Here is a 20,927-nt window from a genome sequence, read left to right on the forward strand (position 1 = left end):
CACTCACACGGAAACAAACACCCACAAACCAAAAGTGAAACCCAGGCTACCTAAGTAGGATTCTCAGTCAGAGACAACTAACGACACCTGCCTCTGATTGAGAACCATACTAGGCTGAACTCAAAACCCCAACATAGAAAAACAAACAGACTGCCCACCCCAACTCACGCCCTGACCATACTAAATAAAGACAAAACAAAGGAAATAAAGGTCAGAACGTGACAATGGCATTGGTGTTTCTCTGCAAGTAGGGTGAGTCAACATGTTTATTCTATTTGCACGCAGACACAGAAATCAGTACCATGGACAGCCACATATTTAGCTTATGTTGATGGGACTAAATAGTTTTAGGTATCTTTTCGTTATCTGTTATGCAGGTGAATGAGGACCCAAAAGCGACTTGGCGAAAACAGAGTTTTTAATCCAGTAAGAAACTTTACAAAACAAAAAGCATAATACTACTCGTAAAGACGAGAACAGACAGGAGACTTGATCGAGAACTGCAGGTTGAAGGCACTTGAACCTAGCAGACTCAGACACCTGCTCACCACGCAGCATCTGAGGGAAACACGACACGACAGGGCAAAACATAGACACAGCACGGTGAATTATAGATGAGGATCCGACAGGGCAGGTACGGAAAACAAGGAGAGAAATAGGGACTCTAATCAGGGAAAAGGATCGGGAACAGGTGTGGGAAGACTAAATGATGATTAGGGGAATAGGAACAGCTGGGAGCAGGAACGGAACGATAGAGAGAAGAGAGAGCGAGAGAGTGAGAGAGGGAGGGGGAGAGAGGGGATAGAAAGAGGGAAAGAACCTAATAAGACCAGCAGAGGGAAACGAATAGAAGGGGAAGCACAGGGACAAGACATGATAATTAATGACAAAACATGACAGTACCCCCCACTCACCGAGCGCCTCCTGGCGCACTCGAGGAGGAATCCTGGCGGCAACGGAGGAAATCATCAATGAGTGAACGGTCCAGCACGTCCCGAGACGGAACCCAACTCCTCTCCTCAGGACCGTAACCCTCCCAATCCACTAAGTATTGGTGACCCCGTCCCCGAGAACGCATGTCCATGATCTTATGTACCTCGTAAATAGGTGCGCTCTCGACAAGGACGGGAGGGGGAGGGAAGACGAACGGGGGTGCGAAGAAAGGGCTTGACACAGGAGACATGGAAGACAGGATGGACGCGACGAAGATGTCGCGGAAGAAGCAGTCGCACAGCGCAGGATTGACGACCTGGGAGACACGGAACGGACCAATGAACCGCGGAGTCAACTTACGAGAAGCTGTCGTAAGAGGAAGGTTGCGAGTGGAAAGCCACACTCTCTGGCCGCAACAATACCTTGGACTCTTAATCCTGCGTTTATTGGCGGCTCTCACAGTCTGTGCCCTGTAGCGGCAAAGTGCAGACCTCACCCTCCTCCAGGTGCGCTCACATTCGTTGGACAAACGCTTGAGCGGAGGGAACGCTGGACTCGGCAAGCTGGGATGAGAACAGAGGAGGCTGGTAACCCAGACTACTCTGAAACGGAGATAACCCGGTAGAAGACGAAGGAAGCGAGTTGTGAGCGTATTCTGCCCAGGGGAGCTGTTCTGCCCAAGACGCAGGGTTTCTGAAAGAAAGGCTGCGTAGTATGCGTCGTCTGATTGGCCCTCTCTGCTTGACCGTTAGACTGGGGATGAAACCCGGAAGAGAGACTGACGGACGCACCAATCAAACGACAGAACTCCCTCCAAAACTGTGACGTGAATTGCGGGCCTCTGTCTGAAACGGCGTCTAACGGGAGGCCATGAATTCTGAACACATTCTCGATAATGATTTGTGCCGTCTCCTTAGCGGAAGGAAGTTTAGCGAGGGGAATGAAATGTGCCGCCTTAGAGAACCTATCGACAACCGTAAGAATCACAGTCTTCCCCGCAGACAAAGGCAGACCGGTAATGAAGTCTAGGGCGATGTGAGACCATGGTCGAGAAGGAATGGGGAGCGGTCTGAGACGACCGGCAGGAGGAGAGTTACCCGACTTAGTCTGCGCGCAGTCCGAACAAGCAGCCACGAAACGGCGCGTGTCACGCTCCTGAGTCGGCCACCAAAAGCGCTGGCGAATAGACGCAAGAGTGCCTCGAACACCGGGATGACCAGCTAACTTGGCAGAGTGAGCCCACTGAAGAACAGCCAGACGAGTGGAAACAGGGACGAAAAGGAGGTTACTAGGACAAGCGCGCGGCGACGCAGTGTGCGTGAGTGCTTGCTTAACCTGTCTTTCAATTCCCCAGACTGTCAACCCGACAACACGCCCATAAGGAAGAATCCCCTCGGGATCAGTAGAAGCCACAGAAGAACTAAACAGACGGGATAAGGCATCAGACCCCGTCCCCGCCGAGCTCTCTCTCTAGAGTATGTGTTGGGTTGGAGAGAGAACACAATCTCACACTGGGTGAGAAAGGAGCGGCACTCAGTGGGCTGCCCGGAGTAGCAAGGTGGGTTATTAACCCTAGGTTCTGGAGGCTCGGCAGGCCAGGAAGTAACAGGTGGCACGAGACGAAGACTCTGGAACTGTCCAGAGAGGTCGGAAACCTGAGCGGCCAGGTTCTCCACGGCATGGCGAGCAGCAGACAATTCCTGCTCGTGTCTGCCGAGCATGGCTCCTTGGATCTCGACGGCAGTGTTACGAGCCTCTGTAGTCGCTGGGTCCATTCCTTGGTCGGATCCTTCTGTTATGCAGGTGAATGAGGACCCAAAAGCGACTTGGCGAAAACAGAGTTTTTAATCCAGTAATAAACTTTACAAAACAAAAAGCATAATACTACTCGTAAAGACGAGAACAGACAGGAGACTTGATCGAGAACTGCAGGTTGCCTCGGGAAGGCACTTGAACCTAGCAGACTCAGACACCTGCTCACCACGCAGCATCTGAGGGAAACACGACACGACAGGGCAAAACATAGACACAGCACGGTGAATTATAGATGAGGATCCGACAGGGCAGGTACGGAAAACAAGGAGAGAAATAGGGACTCTAATCAGGGAAAAGGATCGGGAACAGGTGTGGGAAGACTAAATGATGATTAGGGGAATAGGAACAGCTGGGAGCAGGAACGGAACGATAGAGAGAAGAGAGAGCGAGAGAGTGAGAGAGGGAGGGGGAGAGAGAGGGATAGAAAGAGGGAAAGAACCTAATAAGACCAGCAGAGGGAAACGAATAGAAGGGGAAGCACAGGGACAAGACATGATAATTAATGACAAAACATGACATTATCACTTTATTAGACGAAGCATAGGTGATTAGATGTTGAAATGGTGCTGGAATATTGGAGGCAGCTGTAACTCGAGGTAACTCTCCATGGTCCTAAACCAATAGTTGTTTAGTAGTCTGAAAATGTTGGAAACATTACCTTGTTTGACAATGCTATAGGTCACATAACTGTTTGTTACATAGCAATATGTTTTGTAGACTTCACCGGACAGATGTTGATCTCAGTTATATAGTGTAATTAATTTTAAAAAGGTGTGGTTGAATTTATTCTGCCAATGTGTCTTCTTATTGTCTCAGCCTTTAGGTCTATACATCATGGTGTCACAGCATATGAACTAACAGGTTACAGAGCAAACAATGCAATTATCACAACAGGTTGTAATATGGCTTTTCTTCTGGATTGGCTTCCCGGTGATTTTACCAACGCATCACTACTGGTGCACGTACATTCTGGGCTCTATTCTGGGCTCTATTCTGGGCTCTCAGGGGGGCAGCGGTGGATGGGGCAGGGAAGCTGGACTGGCGAGTGTTATCCAGGTTAAAAAACAGTTAGCAGTGGCTAACAATGACTAAATAGCTTGTAGCTAGTTAGCTGGTTAGCTTCTGGCTTCTATAAATGAGGCCCCTGGACTTTATTGCCCTGCTGCAGATGTATTAAAAAGTAATTTGTATTTAAAAGTTAATCATTGAATGATTATAATAATGTTGAATCATAATCATAGCAGTTGGTAGGTTCATTTCCTGTAGGACCAGATCTAACCATCACTTACATACACTTGATATAAACACCCCTCAGTCTTGAAGAGCTGTCAGAAGCTATCATTGTTGCTAGAGCAAGGAAGATGAGCTCTTGACACAGTTTATTATATGTAGTGGTTGTACTGCAGAGCCCAAGGGATGTATTGTCATTGTGAAAGGAACACCGAAAATAGAATACAGTTACACAGCCGAGAGGAAGTGGTGCCGTCACAACATTATGTGACTGGATACAACCTGTCAAAGGACCATCACTTTGGTTTGACTTTTGTTCTGCTGTTGGTCTGAGCAGAAAATATTGGACCAACGTCTGGTTCTGCAGTGTGTCATTATGTGTGGAAGACGTGCCTTGAGGCTTTCTCTGCTTCTGCTGGTGTGGGGTGTGTGCACAGTCTTTGAACGTAAGATTAGTCCTTTCCTCAAACACAAAGCACACACAACACTGAAAGAGGTCCTGTCCTCTGATATTAGTGAAATGTTCATGTGTCAGCATTACCTTGTATAACAATAGGAGATCCACTCAGCACCATTTGAACTGCATTCAGGGAAGCAGCACCATTTGAACTGCATTCAGGGAAGCAGCACCATTTGAACTGCATTCAGGGAAGCAGCACCATTTGAACTGCATTCAGGGCAAACTGCATTCAGGGAAGCAGCACCATTTGAACTGCATTCAGGGAAGCAGCACCATTTGAACTGCATTCAGGGAAGCAGCAACATTTGAACTATTCAGGGAAGCATTCTCATTAATATTCTCATTGAATGTGAATGTGTAATAAAAAAACGTTGTTTTTTTACACACCTTTCACTAATGCAAAAAATTGTGCATTTAAAAAAATGCAAAATAAACATTTTCATTTAAACAATATACTCACAAGCCATGTCCCTTCATTTTTACAGAGATTCAAGTAGAAACATTGGAAACAGATTTGGGAAGTCTTACCTGCCCAAACCATTAACGACATTATTTATGTAATATGTAAGCTAGAGTGATAAGTAGTGGGAATGACTGTCGAGTGTCATATCTGACCCCAAAAAATATTGGTACAGACAACACTTGTGACCCCAGAGTCACACTACAGATAGAGAGTGGTGGAGTGTTTCTACACATCACCAACATCCATCTGATGAAGGGAACTACACCTGTCAGTGTGGATTTAATGGAGGAACACATTCTTTGCATCTCAATATTTCTACATTGTAGAATAATAGTGAAGACATCAAAACTATGAAATAACACATGGAGTCATAGCATCCAAAAAAAGTGTTAAACTTATCCAAATATATTTTAAATTCTTCAAAGTAGCCACCCTTTGCCTGGATGACAGCTTTGCACACTCTTGGCAGTCTCTCAACCAGCTTCATGGAGGTAGTCACTTGGAATGCTTTTTCACAGTCTTGAAGGAGTTCCCACATATGCTGAGCACTTGTTGGCTGTTTTTCCTTCACTCTGCGGTCCAACTCATCCCAAACCATTTAAATTGGGTTGAGGTTGGGTGATTGTGGAGGCCAGGTCATCTGATGCAGCACTCCATCACTATCCTTCTTGGTCAAATAGTCCTTATACAGCCTGGAGGTCTGTTGAGTTAGGGTCTTTTACCGAATAGAGCTATCTTTTGTATAGCACACCTACCTTGTCACAACACAACTGATTGGCTCAAATGTATTAAGGAAAGACATTCCACAAATTAACAAGGCACACCTGTTAACTGAAATGCATTCCAGGTGACTACTTCATGAAGCTGGTTGAGAAAATGCCAAGAGTTTGCACAGCTGTAATCAAGGCAAAGGGTGGCTACTTTAAAGAATCTCAAATAAAAAATATATTTTGATTTGTGTAACATTTTTTTGGTAACTACATGATTCCATGTGTTATTTCATAGTTTTGATTTCTTCACTATTATTCTACAACTTAGAAAATAGTAAAAAATCAATAAAAACCCATGAATGAGTAGGGGTGTCCAAACTTTTGACTGGTACTGTGTATGCATGCATGCATGTGTGTAGTACCAGAGCAAACCATAGTATTACTATGGCTCCCTCTGGTTTTAGTGTTGCTGAACAGTAGAGACAGGCCATGACTGTCTGTCACCTCCACAGCAACATGCATTATTAAAATCAGTCATTTTAGTTCCTTTTTTTTTTAAAGAAACAAAAAGGAAAATAAAACTGCAGTTCCACTAGGTGTCGCTGTGCTATATTTGAAAAAGGACTTAGTCACGGCGCTGTGAACGGATAGTGATGCAACATTTCTGAAGTAAAAATTCCAGAAAAGTGTCCTGTCTGATGACATATGTGAATGCTTTATATTTGTGTAAGAGCCTTGCGTCATCGTTAGCCCAAACAACTACCTCTTTCCCAACTGTATTTAATTAATTTATTTATTTTGCTCCTTTGCACCCCATTATTTTTATTTCTACTTTGCACATTCTTCCATTGCAAAACTACCATTCCAGTGTTTTACTTGCTATATTGTATTTATTTTGCCACCATGGCCTTTTTTGCCTTTACCTCCCTTCTCACCTCATTTGCTCACATTGTATATAGACTTGTTTATACTGTATTATTGACTGTATGTTTGTTTTACTCCATGTGTAACTCTGTGTCGTTGTATCTGTCGAACTGCTTTGCTTTATCTTGGCCAGGTCGCAATTGTAAATGAGAACTTGTTCTCAACTTGCCTACCTGGTTAAATAAAGGTGAAATAAAAAAAATAAAAAAAAAATCTGATTGTACTGACCTATCCCCATACTTTAGATTTACCGTTGAGTTTGTAACATATTTTACATGGTCTATATTCTGTACTGTAGACTACATCAATTGTTAAGAAATATGTTTCAAATGATTATCGTTGTCTTTTCACTGTGTCTGTTTTTATGTACATTAGATACATAGGTGTTGAGATGCAGCTGGCATCATCCTCTGGTTGAGTGAGACATCGTCACATGCATCAATGTCACCACAGTCATTTAAGACCACAACTGCTAACCAGAATATTAAACAGGTTCTTCCCAAGATATAATGACAATGCTTGGTTCATATATTTGGATTAGAACATACCTTTTTACTCAATTTCCCCTGTCAAGGGTTTTTATCAAAACTACATATGTACACAATTTACCCCTACAGTGTGACACTGTACACACTGCAGAAGCCCTGGAGAAGTTTCTCCCGTCTGGCATGGGATTTACACTAGCAACCTTCTGGTTACTGGCCCACCTCTCTAAACTAGGCTACTTTCAGTTTTACCAGATAACTCTTAATACACATTCCAATACCCGTTATACAATCACAGGATATCAAAGTGTACAGTGATTTCTGATAATGAGTGTCTACTGTAAGTATCATTATGACTGCTCTCCTTTCCTGGAATTGGATTCAGTTACTACCGAGGCCACCAGAGTGGCCCAGAGTATTGTAATAACCCTCCAGTAGTGGATCCTCTTTCATTGTATTCCTTCCTACAGTAACCATGACTCAGACCTTTTCTTGGGCCACTCCCGAGACACCCTCGGAGATCAGCCATCATTGATGGCGACCCTGGAGTGGGCTCAGGGATTCGAACCAGCAACCTTTTGGTTATTGGCCCAACGCTCTTAACCGCTAGGCTACCTGCCACCCTTAAGGCTGCCTGCCACCCTTAAGGCTGCCTGCCACCCTTAAGGCTGCCTGCCACCCTTAAGGCTACCTGCCACCCTTAAGGCTACCTGCCACCCTGGCCACCTGCCACCCTTAAGGCTACCTGCCACCCTTAAGGCTACCTGCCACCCTTAAGGCTGCTCCACCCTTAAGGCTGCTCCACCCTTAAGGCTGCTCCACCCTTAAGGCTACTCCACCCTTAAGGCTACTCCACCCTTAAGGCTACTCCACCCTTAAGGCTGCTCCTTTGCACCCCATTATTTTTATTTCTACTTTGCACATTCTTCCATTGCAAAACTACCATTCCAGTGTTTTACTTGCTATATTGTATTTATTTTGCCCCCATGGCCTTTTTTGCCTTTACCTCCCTTCTCACCTCATTTGCTCACATTGTATATAGACTTGTTTATACTGTATTATTGACTGTATGTTTGTTTTACTCCATGTGTAACTCTGTGTCGTTGTATCTGTCGAACTGCTTTGCTTTATCTTGGCCAGGTCGCAATTGTAAATGAGAACTTGTTCTCAACTTGCCTACCTGGTTAAATAAAGGTGAAATAAAAAAAATAAAAAAATCTGATTGTACTGACCTATCCCCATACTTTAGATTTACCGTTGAGTTTGTAACATATTTTACATGGTCTATATTCTGTACTGTAGACTACATCAATTGTTAAGAAATATGTTTCAAATGATTATCGTTGTCTTTTCACTGTGTCTGTTTTTATGTACATTAGATACATAGGTGTTGAGATGCAGCTGGCATCATCCTCTGGTTGAGTGAGACAGCGTCACATGCATCAATGTCACCACAGTCATTTAAGACCACAACTGCTAACCAGAATATTAAACAGGTTCTTCCCAAGATATAATGACAATGCTTGGTTCATATATTTGGATTAGAACATACCTTTTTACTCAATTTCCCCTGTCAAGGGTTTTTATCAAAACTACATATGTACACAATTTACCCCTACAGTGTGACACTGTACACACTGCAGAAGCCCTGGAGAAGTTTCTCCCGTCTGGCATGGGATTTACACTAGCAACCTTCTGGTTACTGGCCCACCTCTCTAAACTAGGCTACTTTCAGTTTTACCAGATAACTCTTAATACACATTCCAATACCCGTTATACAATCACAGGATATCAAAGTGTACAGTGATTTCTGATAATGAGTGTCTACTGTAAGTATCATTATGACTGCTCTCCTTTCCTGGAATTGGATTCAGTTACTACCGAGGCCACCAGAGTGGCCCAGAGTATTGTAATAACCCTCCAGTAGTGGATCCTCTTTCATTTATTCCTTCCTACAGTAACCATGACTCAGACCTTTTCTTGGGCCACTCCCCGAGACACCCTCGGAGATCAGCCATCATTGATGGCGACCCTGGAGTGGGCTCAGGGATTCGAACCAGCAACCTTTTGGTTATTGGCCCAACGCTCTTAACCGCTAGGCTACCTGCCACCCTTAAGGCAAAAAATCAATAAAAAATAAATGCCTGCCACCCTTAAACTTTTGACTGGTACTGTATGCACCATGCATGGCTAGTGCCACCCTTAAACCTATAGTATTAAGGCTACCTGCCACCCTTAAGTGTTGCTCCACCCTTAACAGTAGAGACACCATGACTGTCTGTCCACCTCTTAAGCAACATGCTTACCCTTAAAATCAGTCCATTTTAGTTCCTTTTTTTTAAAAGGCTACTCCACCCTTAAGGCTGCTCCTTTGCACCCCATTATTTTTATTTCTACTTTGCACATTCTTCCATTGCAAAACTACCATTCCAGTGTTTTACTTGCTATATTGTATTTACTTTGCCCCCATGGCCTTTTTGCCTTTACCTCCCTTCTCACCTCATTTGCTCACATTGTATATAGACTTGTTTATACTGTATTATTGACTGTATTTTGTTTGTTTTACTCCATGTGTAACTCTGTGTCCACCCTGTATCTGTCGAACTGCTTTGCTTTATCTTGGCCACTGGTCAAATTACAATGATGTAAAATGAGAACTTGTTCTCAACTTGCCTACCTGGTTAAATAAAGGTGAAATAAAAAAATAAAAAAATCTGATTGTACTGACCTATCCCCATACTTTAGATTTACCGTTGAGTTTGTAACATATTTTACATGGTCTAATTCTGTACTGTAGACTACATCAATTGTTAAGAAATATGTTTCAAATGATTATCGTTGTCTTTTCACTGTGTCTGTTTTTATGTACATTAGATACAAGGTGCTGAGATGCAGCTGGCATCATCCTCTGGTTGAGTGAGACATCTGTCACATGCATCAATGTCACCACAGTCATTTAAGACCACAACTGCTAACCAGAATATTAAACAGGTTCTTCCCAAGATATAATGACAATGCTTGGTTCATATATTTGGATTAGAACATACCTTTTACTCAATTTCCCCTGTCAAGGGTTTTTATCAAAACTACATATGTACACAATTTACCCCTACAGTGTGACACTGTACACACTGCAGATAGCCCTGGAGAAGTTTCTCCCGTCTGGCATGGGATTTACACTAGCAACCTTCTGGTTACTGGCCCACCTCTCTAAACTAGGCTACTTTCAGTTTTACCAGATAACTCTTAGTACACATTCCAATACCCGTTATACAATCACAGGATATCAAAGTGTACAGTGATTTCTGAAAAAGTGTCTACTGTAGTATCATTATGACTGCTCTGGTTTCCTGGAATTGTGATTCAGTTACACCCAAAAACTGCTGAGTAGCCCAGAGTATTGGTTATAACCCTCCAGTAGTGGATCCTCTTTCATTTTATTCTTCCTGACAGTAACACATGACTCAGACCTGGTTATCTAATGGGCCATGTAGAGACACCCTGCTGAGATCAGCCATCATGATGGCACCCTGGTTATGGGCTCAGGGATTCGAACCAGCAACCTTTTGGTTATTGGCTCAACGCTCTTAACCGCTAGGCTACCTGCCACAAAAAATCAATAAAAACCCATGAATGAGTAGGGGTAGTCCAAATTTACTGGTACTGGTATATGCATGCATGTGATGTAGATACCCCAAAAACTGCTGAAGTATTACTATAGCTACACCACTGGTTTTAGTGTTGCTGAACAGTAGAGACAGGCCAAAAACTGTCTGTCACCTCCACAGCAACATGATTATTAAAATCACATTTTAGTTCCTAATTTTAAAGAAACAAAAACTGAAAATAAAACTGCAGTTCCACTAGGTGTCGCTGTGCTATATTTGAAAAAGGACTTAGTCACGGCGCTGTGAACGGATAGTGATGCAACAAAAACTGCTGAAGTAAAAATTCACCACTTTAAGGCTGGCTGATCCACCCTGCTGAAGGCTGATAGTACACCCTGGTTAACTAATGTGATGCTGATCCACCCTTAAGGCTAAGTGCCACCCTTAAGGCTACCTGCCACCCTAATGCTACCTGCCACACCTAAAAACTGCTGAAGTAGCACATTAAGGCTACCTGCCACACTTAAGGCTACCTGCCACACTGGTTATGCCACCCTAATGTGATGTAGATACACCCAAAAACTGCTGAAGGCTGATCCACCACTGGTTATACTAATGGATGCTCCACCCAAAAACTGCTGAAGGCTGATCCACCACTGGTTATACTAATGTGATGTAGATACACCCTTAAGGCTAAACTGCTGACCCTTAAGTAGCACATGATAGTACACCACTGGTTATACTAATGTGATGTAGATACACCCTTAAACCCTTAACTGCTCCACCCTTAAGGCTGATAGTACACCACTGGTTATACTAGACTGTAAATGGTCAAATTACAGAAAATACTTTAATAGCTGAAGTAGCATGAAGTTTTATGATGTAATAAAAAAACTGTGACCAGTACAATTATAACCCAATTAGGATAATAAAATGAACTATATTATACTCAATGGTGGACCCAATTGTCATACTTAACGATACTAAATCAAAAATGTAAGTAAAATGATAGTCAACCAGTACCAGTAAAATACTACTTGAGTAAAGGTATTTGAATTTAAGTATAATGGTTATAGCCTAATGGTGAATGTTGGGCCACAACCAAAAGGTTGCTGGATCGAACCCTGAGCTGACAAGGCAAAAATCTGTGTGTTCTGCACCTGAACAAGGCTGAAGTACACTGATAGTACACCACTGGTTATACTAAATAAGATGTTCTACACCCAAAAACTGCCTGAGTTAACAATAGTAAAAACAACTGGTTATATCTAATGTGATGTAGATACACCCAAAAACTGCTGAAGTAGCTAAAATAAAAGTATAAATAATTTATACTTCCTGTGATTAAGCAAACACAGACAAATTTACAAACTGCTGAAGTAGCACATGATAGTACACCACTGGTTATACTAATGTGATGTAGATACACCCTGTCCTGCTGAAGTAGCACATGATAGTACACCACCTTTGGGTGTCAGGGGTTACTAATGTGTATGGGTAGCAGATAAAAAGTACCTTATTATACTAATGTGATGTAGATACACCCAAAAACTGCTGAAGTAGCACATGATTATTTAGGAATGTGATGTAGATACACCCAAAAACTGCTGAGTAGCACATGATAGTACACCACTGGTTATACTAATGTGAAAGTAGATACACCCAAAAACTGCTGAAGTAGCACATGATAGTACACCACTGGTTATACTAATGTGATGTAGATACACCCAAAAACTGCTGAAGTAGCACATGATAGTACACCACTGGTTATACTAATGTGATGTAGATACACCCAAAAACTGCTGAAGTAGCACATGATAGTACACCACTGGTTATACTAATGTGATGTAGATACACCCAAAAACTGCTGAAGTAGCACATGATAGTACACCACTGGTTATACTAATGTGATGTAGATACACCCAAAAACTGCTGAAGTAGCACATGATAGTACACCACTGGTTATACTAATGTGATGTTAACATCACCTTCAATTAATGAAGTCACATAAGTATCTAAAGAGCTTTCAGTTTCACTTGTGTAATGCAACTAGTGTTTTCTACCTACTGGGGCAGTGGACTTCCCCCTTTTGCCATGACATTCAGACACAGTCACTCACTACACATCTCCTAGGAAGAGGAAATTCCACAACCCCCAACACCAGACTAACAATGGAGACCAGCAACCACCCGGATGAGAATCTGGGAACTTCCTACTGACACAATTACCAGAACAGCACTTAATGTGAGAAGCATGTTGAAGAAACTCTGTGAACCCCTATGATAGACACATTACTTACTGTAATAGATTTCAAATCTTGAAAATGTCTCACTCATAAAATGCTCACCTTATTACCATAACACAGCGTCATCATTTCCCACATTGTAAAATGTTTTATGTACAGCACCAGTCAAAAGTTTGGACACCTACTCATATAAGGGTTTTAATTTATTTTTTACCATTTTATAAATTGTAGTAAATTGGTGAAGACATAAAAACTATGAAATGACACATTTTGTATCATGTAGTAACCAATAATAGTGTATAATATATTTTATATTTGAGATTCTTCAAAGTAGCCACCCTTTGCCTTGACAGCTTTGCACACTCTTGGCATTCTCTCAACCAGCTTCATGAGGTAGTCACCTGGAATGCATTTGAATTAACACGTGTGGTTTACAGATGATAGGTAGGTGTGGTTTACAGATGATAGCCCTATTTAGTAAAATACCAAGTCCATTTTATGGCAAGAACAGCTCAAATAAGCAAAGAGAAATGACAGTCCATCATTACTTTTAGACATGGAGGTCAATCTATCTGGAAAATTGAGAACTTTTAAAGTTTCTTCAAGTGCAGTCACAAAAACCCTCAAGCACTATGATGAAACTGGCTCTAATGAGGGCCGTCACAGGAAAGGAAGACCCATAGATAAATTCATTAGAGTTACCAGCCTCAGAAATTGCAGCCCAAATAAATGCTTCAGAGTTCAAGTAACACACATATCTCAACATCAACTGTTCAGATGAGACTGCATGAGTTACGACTTCATGGTCAGATCGCTGCAAAGAAATCACTACTAAAGGACAACAATAATAATAATAATAATGATAATAATAATAACAATAAGAGACTTGCTTGGGCCAATAAACACTAGCATTTGACATTAGACCGGTGGAAATCTGTTCTTTGGTCTGGTGAGTACAAATGAGATTTTTGGTTCCAACCACCGTATCTTTGTGAGACACAGAGTTAGTGAACGGATGATCTCCACATGTGTGGTTCCCACCGTGAAGCGTGGAGGTGTGATGGTGCTTTGCTGGTGACACTGTCTGTGATTTATTTTGAATTCAAGGCACACTTAACCAGCATGGCTACCACAGCATTCTGCAGCGATATGCCATCCCATCTGGCTTGCGCTTAGTTAGTGGGAAAATCAATTGTTTTTCAACAGGACAATGACCCAACACACCTCCAGACTGTGTAAGGGCTATTTGACCAAGAAGGAGAGTGATGGAGTGCTGCATCAGATGATCTCCACAGTCACCCGACCTCTACCCAATTGAGATGGTATAGGATGAATTGGACCGCAGGAAAAGCAGTCAACAAGTGCTCAGCATATGTGGGAACTCCTTCAAGATCGTTGGAAATTTCAGGTGAAGCTGGTTGAGAGAATGCCAAGAGTGTGCAAAGCGGTCAAAGGCAAAAGGGTGGCTACTTTGAAAAATCTAAAATATATTTTGATTTGTTTAACACAAATGGTTACTACATGATTCCATATGTGTTACTTCATAGTTTTGATGTCTTCACTACTATTCTAAAACGTAGAAACTAAAAATAAAGAAAAACCCTTGAATGATTAGGTGTGTTCAGACTTTTAACTGGTACTGTAGATTGACTGAAATCTATGTTCATCAAGTGTAGGCATGTTAAGTTTCTGGGGTGGAGCATTAGCAGCCAATTGGTTTTGAACTTGCTGTGGTTACAGTAGTCTTTCGATACCTTTGATGTGGTGACCTCTACATTGTAGTTTAGTTTGGCACAGAGCATGTGAACCAAAAAAATGTTACGTCAAAATAAATACATTTCCGCGTTTATTTTGTTGCAATGACGTCATTCAATTCAGCATAATGTGCGCCACAAAAAAATAATACTAACAGTTCCTTCTTCCTTGTCATGTATTTTACAGTAGATGTCACGTTGTAATTGGCTACGGCCGGGAACCACTGGGGAACTAGGCTAATCTATATCCCCTCATCAATTTAAGGGCTTTCCAAAAACAATCTGACTCACTTCACGTGCAACTAACGAAGCAATATATTATGGTCCAACGTGAGAAACAAAACCAAGAGTTTAAGTCAACATTCACCAGTTGAGAATGAATACTTTTCTCGTTCTCTTATGCCTGCTCTCTGAAGGTAAATTGTTTTCCATTGCTTCTGACTAGGGGTTGATTTTGCTCATATAAGATGAGATGGTTTAGGTAAACAACATTTCCCACGTTTGACAGGTTATTGATTATTTTGTATGTAGGCTAAACTTGTTTTTATTTATTCACCTGTTAACTTGCCTTCTTCCTTTTGTAGCGGTCTCTGTCAACGTCGTAGCTAGAGGAGACACCAGGGTTGACTTCAATGCCGACGCATCATATACCTGCACTCATGCGGACCCGACAGGTGTGCTGCAAGTCACCTGGCAGAGGCTGTTCAAAGACGACTCGGTGGAGAATCTGGCCACCTACAGCAAGCGGTTTGGAGCTCAAATCATAGACCCGCACCGAGGCAAGGTGGTTTTCACGGAAGCATCTCTCAACTCAACGTCTATTACCGTGAAGAACGTAACATGGGCAGACGAAGCCTGCTATATTTGTTCCTTCAATGTTTACCCGAGTGGATCAAGACGCAAGCAGACGTGTCTTACCGTTCAAGGTATTTAATGCACTGAATAATAACGGTTTTAGGGCGTACCTCTATTGTTCTCTATTCAGTTGAAGTTACAACATTTTAATGTAAGTTATATTGTAACTCAAAATAATAATCGTAGGTCAGCACAGGTACAAGCACACCTGGTCAACTAATTATTCAGCCCTTGATTAGACCTAGTTGAATCAGGTGTGCTGGTATAGAAGTGTTAGTCACTGGGAGTATCCTTGAAGATTATATATTTTGGGAAACACTCTTATCGAGCATTCATAAAGACTTCATAAGCAATACATAAAGTTCATTCGGAAACTATTCAGACCCCTTGACTTTTTTCACATTTTGTTACATTACAGCCTCAAATGTAGTAAACGTTTTTTTTTTAATGATTTGCAAAAATGTCTAAACATGTTTTTGCTTTGTCATTATGGGGTATTGTGTGTAGATTGATGAGGATTTTGTATTTATTGTATCCATTTTAGAATAAGCCTGTAAGGTAACTAAATGTGGAGAAATGGAAGAGGTTTGAATACTTTACGAATGTACTGTAGATGCTAAACTAATACATTTATAAGCAAAAACCCCAATACATGTAATATAAAGGTCCTTACATCTGGTGCTTCACTAAATATAGAATCATCCTTTAGTCAGCCTTAACAGCAGGACATTTACTAAGGAAGGATATCTGATTAATACAGGTGGAGCAGTTTATTAGGGGTTTTATTAGGGGAATAGAAACACTATAGTTTAGAACACCAGCTAACTTCAACTATAAAATCACCATATTGGCATTGTTACATCACTGGCAGGATTTCCCAAAACTGTCTGAACGACCATGAACTCTGCTGCATTAATAAGGGACATTTGCTGGTGTCAAAACATATGAAAACATGATACATATTTTGAAGGCTATTCTTAATTGATCTGTCTGGTAAAATAAGTCATATAAATAAAAATCAATATGATCTAATATTCCCTGTTTCATCTATTCAAAGGTTTATCTGAAGTGAGAGCCACAATGCAAAAAGTCCCCAGCACTGAACCTAAAGCAGACATGGAAGTTGTGGTCAGCTGCTCTGCCACAGGTAAACCAGCACCTTGGATCCAATGGAACTTATCTGCTGCAGCACTCATAAAGACACCTAACAACTGGACTGTCATTAACAAAGACCAAACTGTCACAGCCAATAGCAACATCACCCTCCAACTGTTGCCAGGCTCAGGGGGATACGTGGACTGTATCATAAACAATGGGATGAGGACACAGAGACACGAGCGGGTCCTGCTTCCTATTCTCCCTGGAGAGAGGGAGGTTGAAGAGGGTACGTAATGTTGACGTATTATATACTTCTAAACCATACTCTTTTAGCGTGTCAGAATGGTCCAACTTGAAAACAACATTGAGAAAACATCCACCCTAGATCTATAAATGGCATGCCAAATTCATGATATTAATAATAAACATTTACATTTGGATACACGTATTTGGCGTTCTATTTAACAGGCTACATCATCCCCAGGGTCATGTTGTGATAGCCTTGTAACCAGCATCATCGTGCAATAGTGCAACATTCTGTTTCCTGAAAACAGAACGCAGCGATTTCAGGCTGGTTCCAAGAGGCTAATGTTGTGATGCTATTAGTGCTGTTAGTAATCTTATCTCACCAGTTGGGTTTAATATTGACCACCATGGCAAAGCATCACGAGTCACTCCATTTTAAAATCACACTGTAGTCAAGTGTTGTGTTGAGTTCTGGGTGGTTTCCAGCCCCTCAGGGAAGCTACGTGATGGATGATATGATTGGATAGATGGTACAGAACATGATATCAACATGTTATTCAAACTGAATGCATTAAAAAATGGTGTAAAATTCCTTGTTTTTCTCTTCGGAGTAAATGCTGTCTCTCCAAACACATGCTCACTGGAGTTTCATGTTTCACCTTCCAGATGACAAGAGGACATCCCCGTGGGCGGTTGGCATCCCAGTGTTCCTAATCATCTCCCTTTTAGTCATCTTTGGTTGTGTCGAGCTTCAAAAGAAAAAAGGTGAGTCCGCACAAGATTATCTTTATTTTAATCGTCTTAGTAAGACAAGTGGAATGAATTGAGTCATCAACTCGATATATGGTTCTGTCCTTTATCAAATAAACTGATGCCTTGGAGCTCTGGAATGTTTATGGATAACGTCCTTTTAGATTCACTGTAGTACAGTATAGTAACCTTCACATTCTCTCTGGCAGGTTGCAGGCAAGCAGCGTTGGCAACCACAGCAGACGAGCAGGACCGTCTTAGGAGCATTGTGTAAACATCTGTCTGTTGTTGCTGCCTGTGCTTATATGCACCGAAGCTGACAGCTGTTTTTGTTGAGGACTGGAGAGCCTGTTGTTACTGAGCCTGGATGTTGAACCTTGTTGAATCATTCTTACACAGTCATAAATAAGCTAATTAACACATTTATTATACAAGCCATGATATGGTTAATGCTGTTTAGAGGTACTGAAATGGCACTTTTAGGTTTGAGAGATTGATGACCTCTTGTAGGTGAGTGTTGTGATATGAGGTAGGTTACTTGTTGCCTGGCTACCCAAACTCCTTGCTCCGGCCAAACGTTACACCCAAGGATATTAGTTTCTTCTTCGCAATGAGTCTGGATTTGAGTACCTCCCCAGTTTTTCACCGAATGCCAACACATTCTGGGCCATCTGATTTGTCCAGTAACGATGGGTTGAGTCAGAGCTAGAACACACGTGGGTTAAACAGGGGTTTGAAAATTCATCATTGGCTGTTACTGTGATTGCTTAGAGACAATCCAATCGCTGGAGACATTGTTTTGTACAACGCCCGTCGTGCCCCTCGTCACCACAAACAACTTCAATAATAACCCTACCCATATTCAGACTAACGTATGTGGTGAAGGACAAAGCAGTGGAAGAATATAGTTTGAGTCGTCAGGCTAGGTTACCTCATCATCTATTAGGACAGCACCACCTACTGTTTGACTGTACTTTATTATAACATACACCAAGTAGAATAGATGTATCTATTTATTTTATGTTCTAAATAACCTAGTAATTTATTTTTATTTCAACCCACTTCAATATGATTGACCTTGTTGCACTTTTGTTCAAGTTAAGTTTACAGTGCATTGTTATTATAAATCTGTGGAACTACAGATAGTTTTGTTCTTCCTGTTATACCAGTGTAATGTGTGAATGTATTTGAGACCTCAGAATGTAATGATGATAATGCACATTTTTGCTCTTTGATATATCGTCTTGTTTGAGTTTCTATTGTTATTTATTTTGATAATGTATGTTGCTTGTTGTGTTCGATTCCATTTCCACTTGATTTGACACTGTTTATAAAATCAGGCTATTATTCTTGCTTGATCTGTAAAATGTTTGAATTGTTTTTAATTATTAAACATTCTTTATATGGATTGTGTTACCACCTGTGATATAAAACTATATGCTGTATTTAAAAAAGAAACTGCCCATTGTCACCTTGTTTACAGTAACATCACCATTTAAAATCAGGGGTAGGTTGTTATAGCTCCTCCTTGTTTACAGTAACATCACCATTTAAAATCAGGGGTAGGTTGTTATAGCTCCTCCTTGTTTACAGTAACATCACCATTTAAAATCAGGGGTAGATTGTTATAGCTCTGTTTACAGTAACATCACCATTTCAAATCAGGGGTAGGTTGTTATAGCTCTGCGCCAGGCTCACTTGGCTATGTGTGTGTAATATTTTAGCTCCTTTGCTTTGTCATGAGAAGAGTTCCTTTAACCTTCAACTAAAACAATGGTTCTGACACTGGCGTACACTGTTTAAAAATGTTTTTAAAGTCTCACCAGCTGAGTTGACTTTTAGCCTGGTGTATGAGGCCATATGTGATCCAACCTCATGTTGGTTGGACACAGAGGAAAATTCAAATTCCCTCTCGTGACTAATATAACTCAGTTTCACCATGTCTCCTGCACACTACAGCTACCTGTTTATTATACTAATAGTCTAGTCATTTCTAAAAGGTGAGCTAATTAGTTTTATGCATGATATACTGCATTTGTCAGAATTGTTTTCTGAATGTACACAATATTGCTGATGCTATTGCTTTTCTTCATGAAATGTAGTGCTTTTTTTGTCACGATCGTCGTATGAAGGAGACCAAGGCGCAGCGTGGTGTGCGCACATTCTCTTTATTAAAAAGACTGAACACCGAACAAACTAACAAAAGAAATGTGAAGCTATACACTAGTGCTGACAGGCAACTACATAGTCAAGATCCCACACCAGAAAGTGTGAAAAAGGGCTACCTAAATATGATCCCCAATCAGAGACAACGATAAACAGCTGTTCTGATTGGGAACCATATTAGGCCAACATAGATATACAAAACCCTAGACATACAAAAAACTAGAGTACCCACCCTAGTCACACCCTGACCTAACCAATATATATAGAAAAACATATAAGGTCAGGGCGTGACAGTACCCCCCCAAAAGGTGCGGACTCCCGGCCGCAAACCTGAACCTATAGGGGAGGGTCCGGGTGGGCATCTACCCTCGGTGGCGGCTCCGGTTCTGGATGCAGCCCCCCCTCACGCTTTTGTGGAACCGAACCGTGGATCATCGCCGGAGGCCCCGGACTGGGGACCGTCGCCGGAGGCCCCGGACTAGGGACCGTCACCGGAGGCCCCGGACTAGGGACCGTCACCGGAGGCCCCGGACTGAGGAGGCGCACTGGAGGCCTGATATGCGTGGTGCCGGCACTGGTGGTACCGGGCTGGTGAGAGAAGAGAAGAAGAGGCACAGGACGTACTGGACTGTGGAGGCGCACTGGAGATGCAGCGCGTAAAGCCGGCTCAGGATATCCTGGTCCGAAGAGGTGTACTGGAGACCAGGAGCGCTGAGCCGGCACAACCCGTCCTGGCAAATGCCACGTGTCAATCTCATTCCACGGAGGCCGCGTGTCTGCGGGATCTCGCTCCACCCTCGCACTTGATTTATGAATTAAGGTCACTAATTAGCAAGGAACTCGCCTCACTTGGTTGTCTAGGTCTTAATTAACACAAAAACCTGCGGACACTCAGCCCTCCATGCAACCGTAAGGTTGCTAGATCGAATCCCCGAGCTGACAATGTAAAAATCTGTTGTTCTGCCCCTGAATACGGCCGGCATTGTAAATAAGAATTTGTTCTTAACTGACTTGCCTAGTTAAATTAAAAAAAATATGCTCCTGAAAAACAATGAGGAGATGGGAGAGGCTGGCCTTGCAGTGAGTCAAGCTGTGTGTAAATTGACTGCAAACAATTCGTAATTTAAGGCATTAATGTTTCTTCTAAAACATTGAATGTTAGCTAGAGACTGGTACTCAGGCTAG

General features: G+C 42.0%; 2 protein-coding genes and 1 long non-coding RNA gene across 4 annotated transcripts in view; 2 read left to right on the forward strand and 1 right to left on the reverse strand.

Moving 5' to 3' along the window:
* Positions 1-15,642, reverse strand: part of LOC124019576 — a 22,136-nt gene extending 6,494 nt beyond the window's left edge. Inside the window, exon 1 of the long non-coding RNA XR_006835801.1 lies at positions 15,184-15,642. This is a non-coding gene — a long non-coding RNA (uncharacterized LOC124019576). The remainder of the gene's footprint in view (positions 1-15,183) is intronic.
* The window catches only part of LOC124019575, a 72,901-nt gene that overhangs the window by 26,784 nt on the left and 25,190 nt on the right, over positions 1-20,927 (forward strand). The window lies entirely within an intron of this gene.
* On the forward strand, positions 14,807-19,023 carry LOC124019573 (OX-2 membrane glycoprotein-like). 2 transcript variants are annotated; one of them, XM_046334953.1, is made up of 6 exons: positions 14,807-15,043; positions 15,212-15,553; positions 16,540-16,629; positions 16,729-16,866; positions 17,493-17,591; positions 17,786-19,023. In XM_046334953.1, exons 1-6 carry the CDS (start codon positions 15,004-15,006, stop codon positions 17,848-17,850), a joined length of 774 nt encoding a protein of 257 aa, XP_046190909.1. In that variant the 5' UTR covers positions 14,807-15,003; the 3' UTR covers positions 17,851-19,023. The 2 variants fall into 2 exon arrangements, with proteins under 2 accessions (XP_046190909.1, XP_046190908.1); XM_046334952.1 differs by having other exon boundaries at positions 16,540-16,866.

This window comes from Oncorhynchus gorbuscha, unplaced genomic scaffold, assembly GCF_021184085.1.
Source record: "Oncorhynchus gorbuscha isolate QuinsamMale2020 ecotype Even-year unplaced genomic scaffold, OgorEven_v1.0 Un_scaffold_633, whole genome shotgun sequence".
In the NCBI taxonomy this organism is placed as follows: Eukaryota; Metazoa; Chordata; class Actinopteri; order Salmoniformes; family Salmonidae; genus Oncorhynchus; species Oncorhynchus gorbuscha.

Excerpts from the sequence above, each read along its gene's own strand:
- LOC124019573 (XM_046334952.1), top strand. The coding sequence starts at position 15,004 with ATGAATACTTTTCTCGTTCTCTTATGCCTGCTCTCTGAAG. Across the intron at positions 15,044-15,211 it reads CTTATGCCTGCTCTCTGAAG|CGGTCTCTGTCAACGTCGTA; the intron begins GTAAATTGTTTT and ends TTCCTTTTGTAG. Across the intron at positions 15,554-16,539 it reads GACGTGTCTTACCGTTCAAG|GTTTATCTGAAGTGAGAGCC; the intron begins GTATTTAATGCA and ends ATCTATTCAAAG.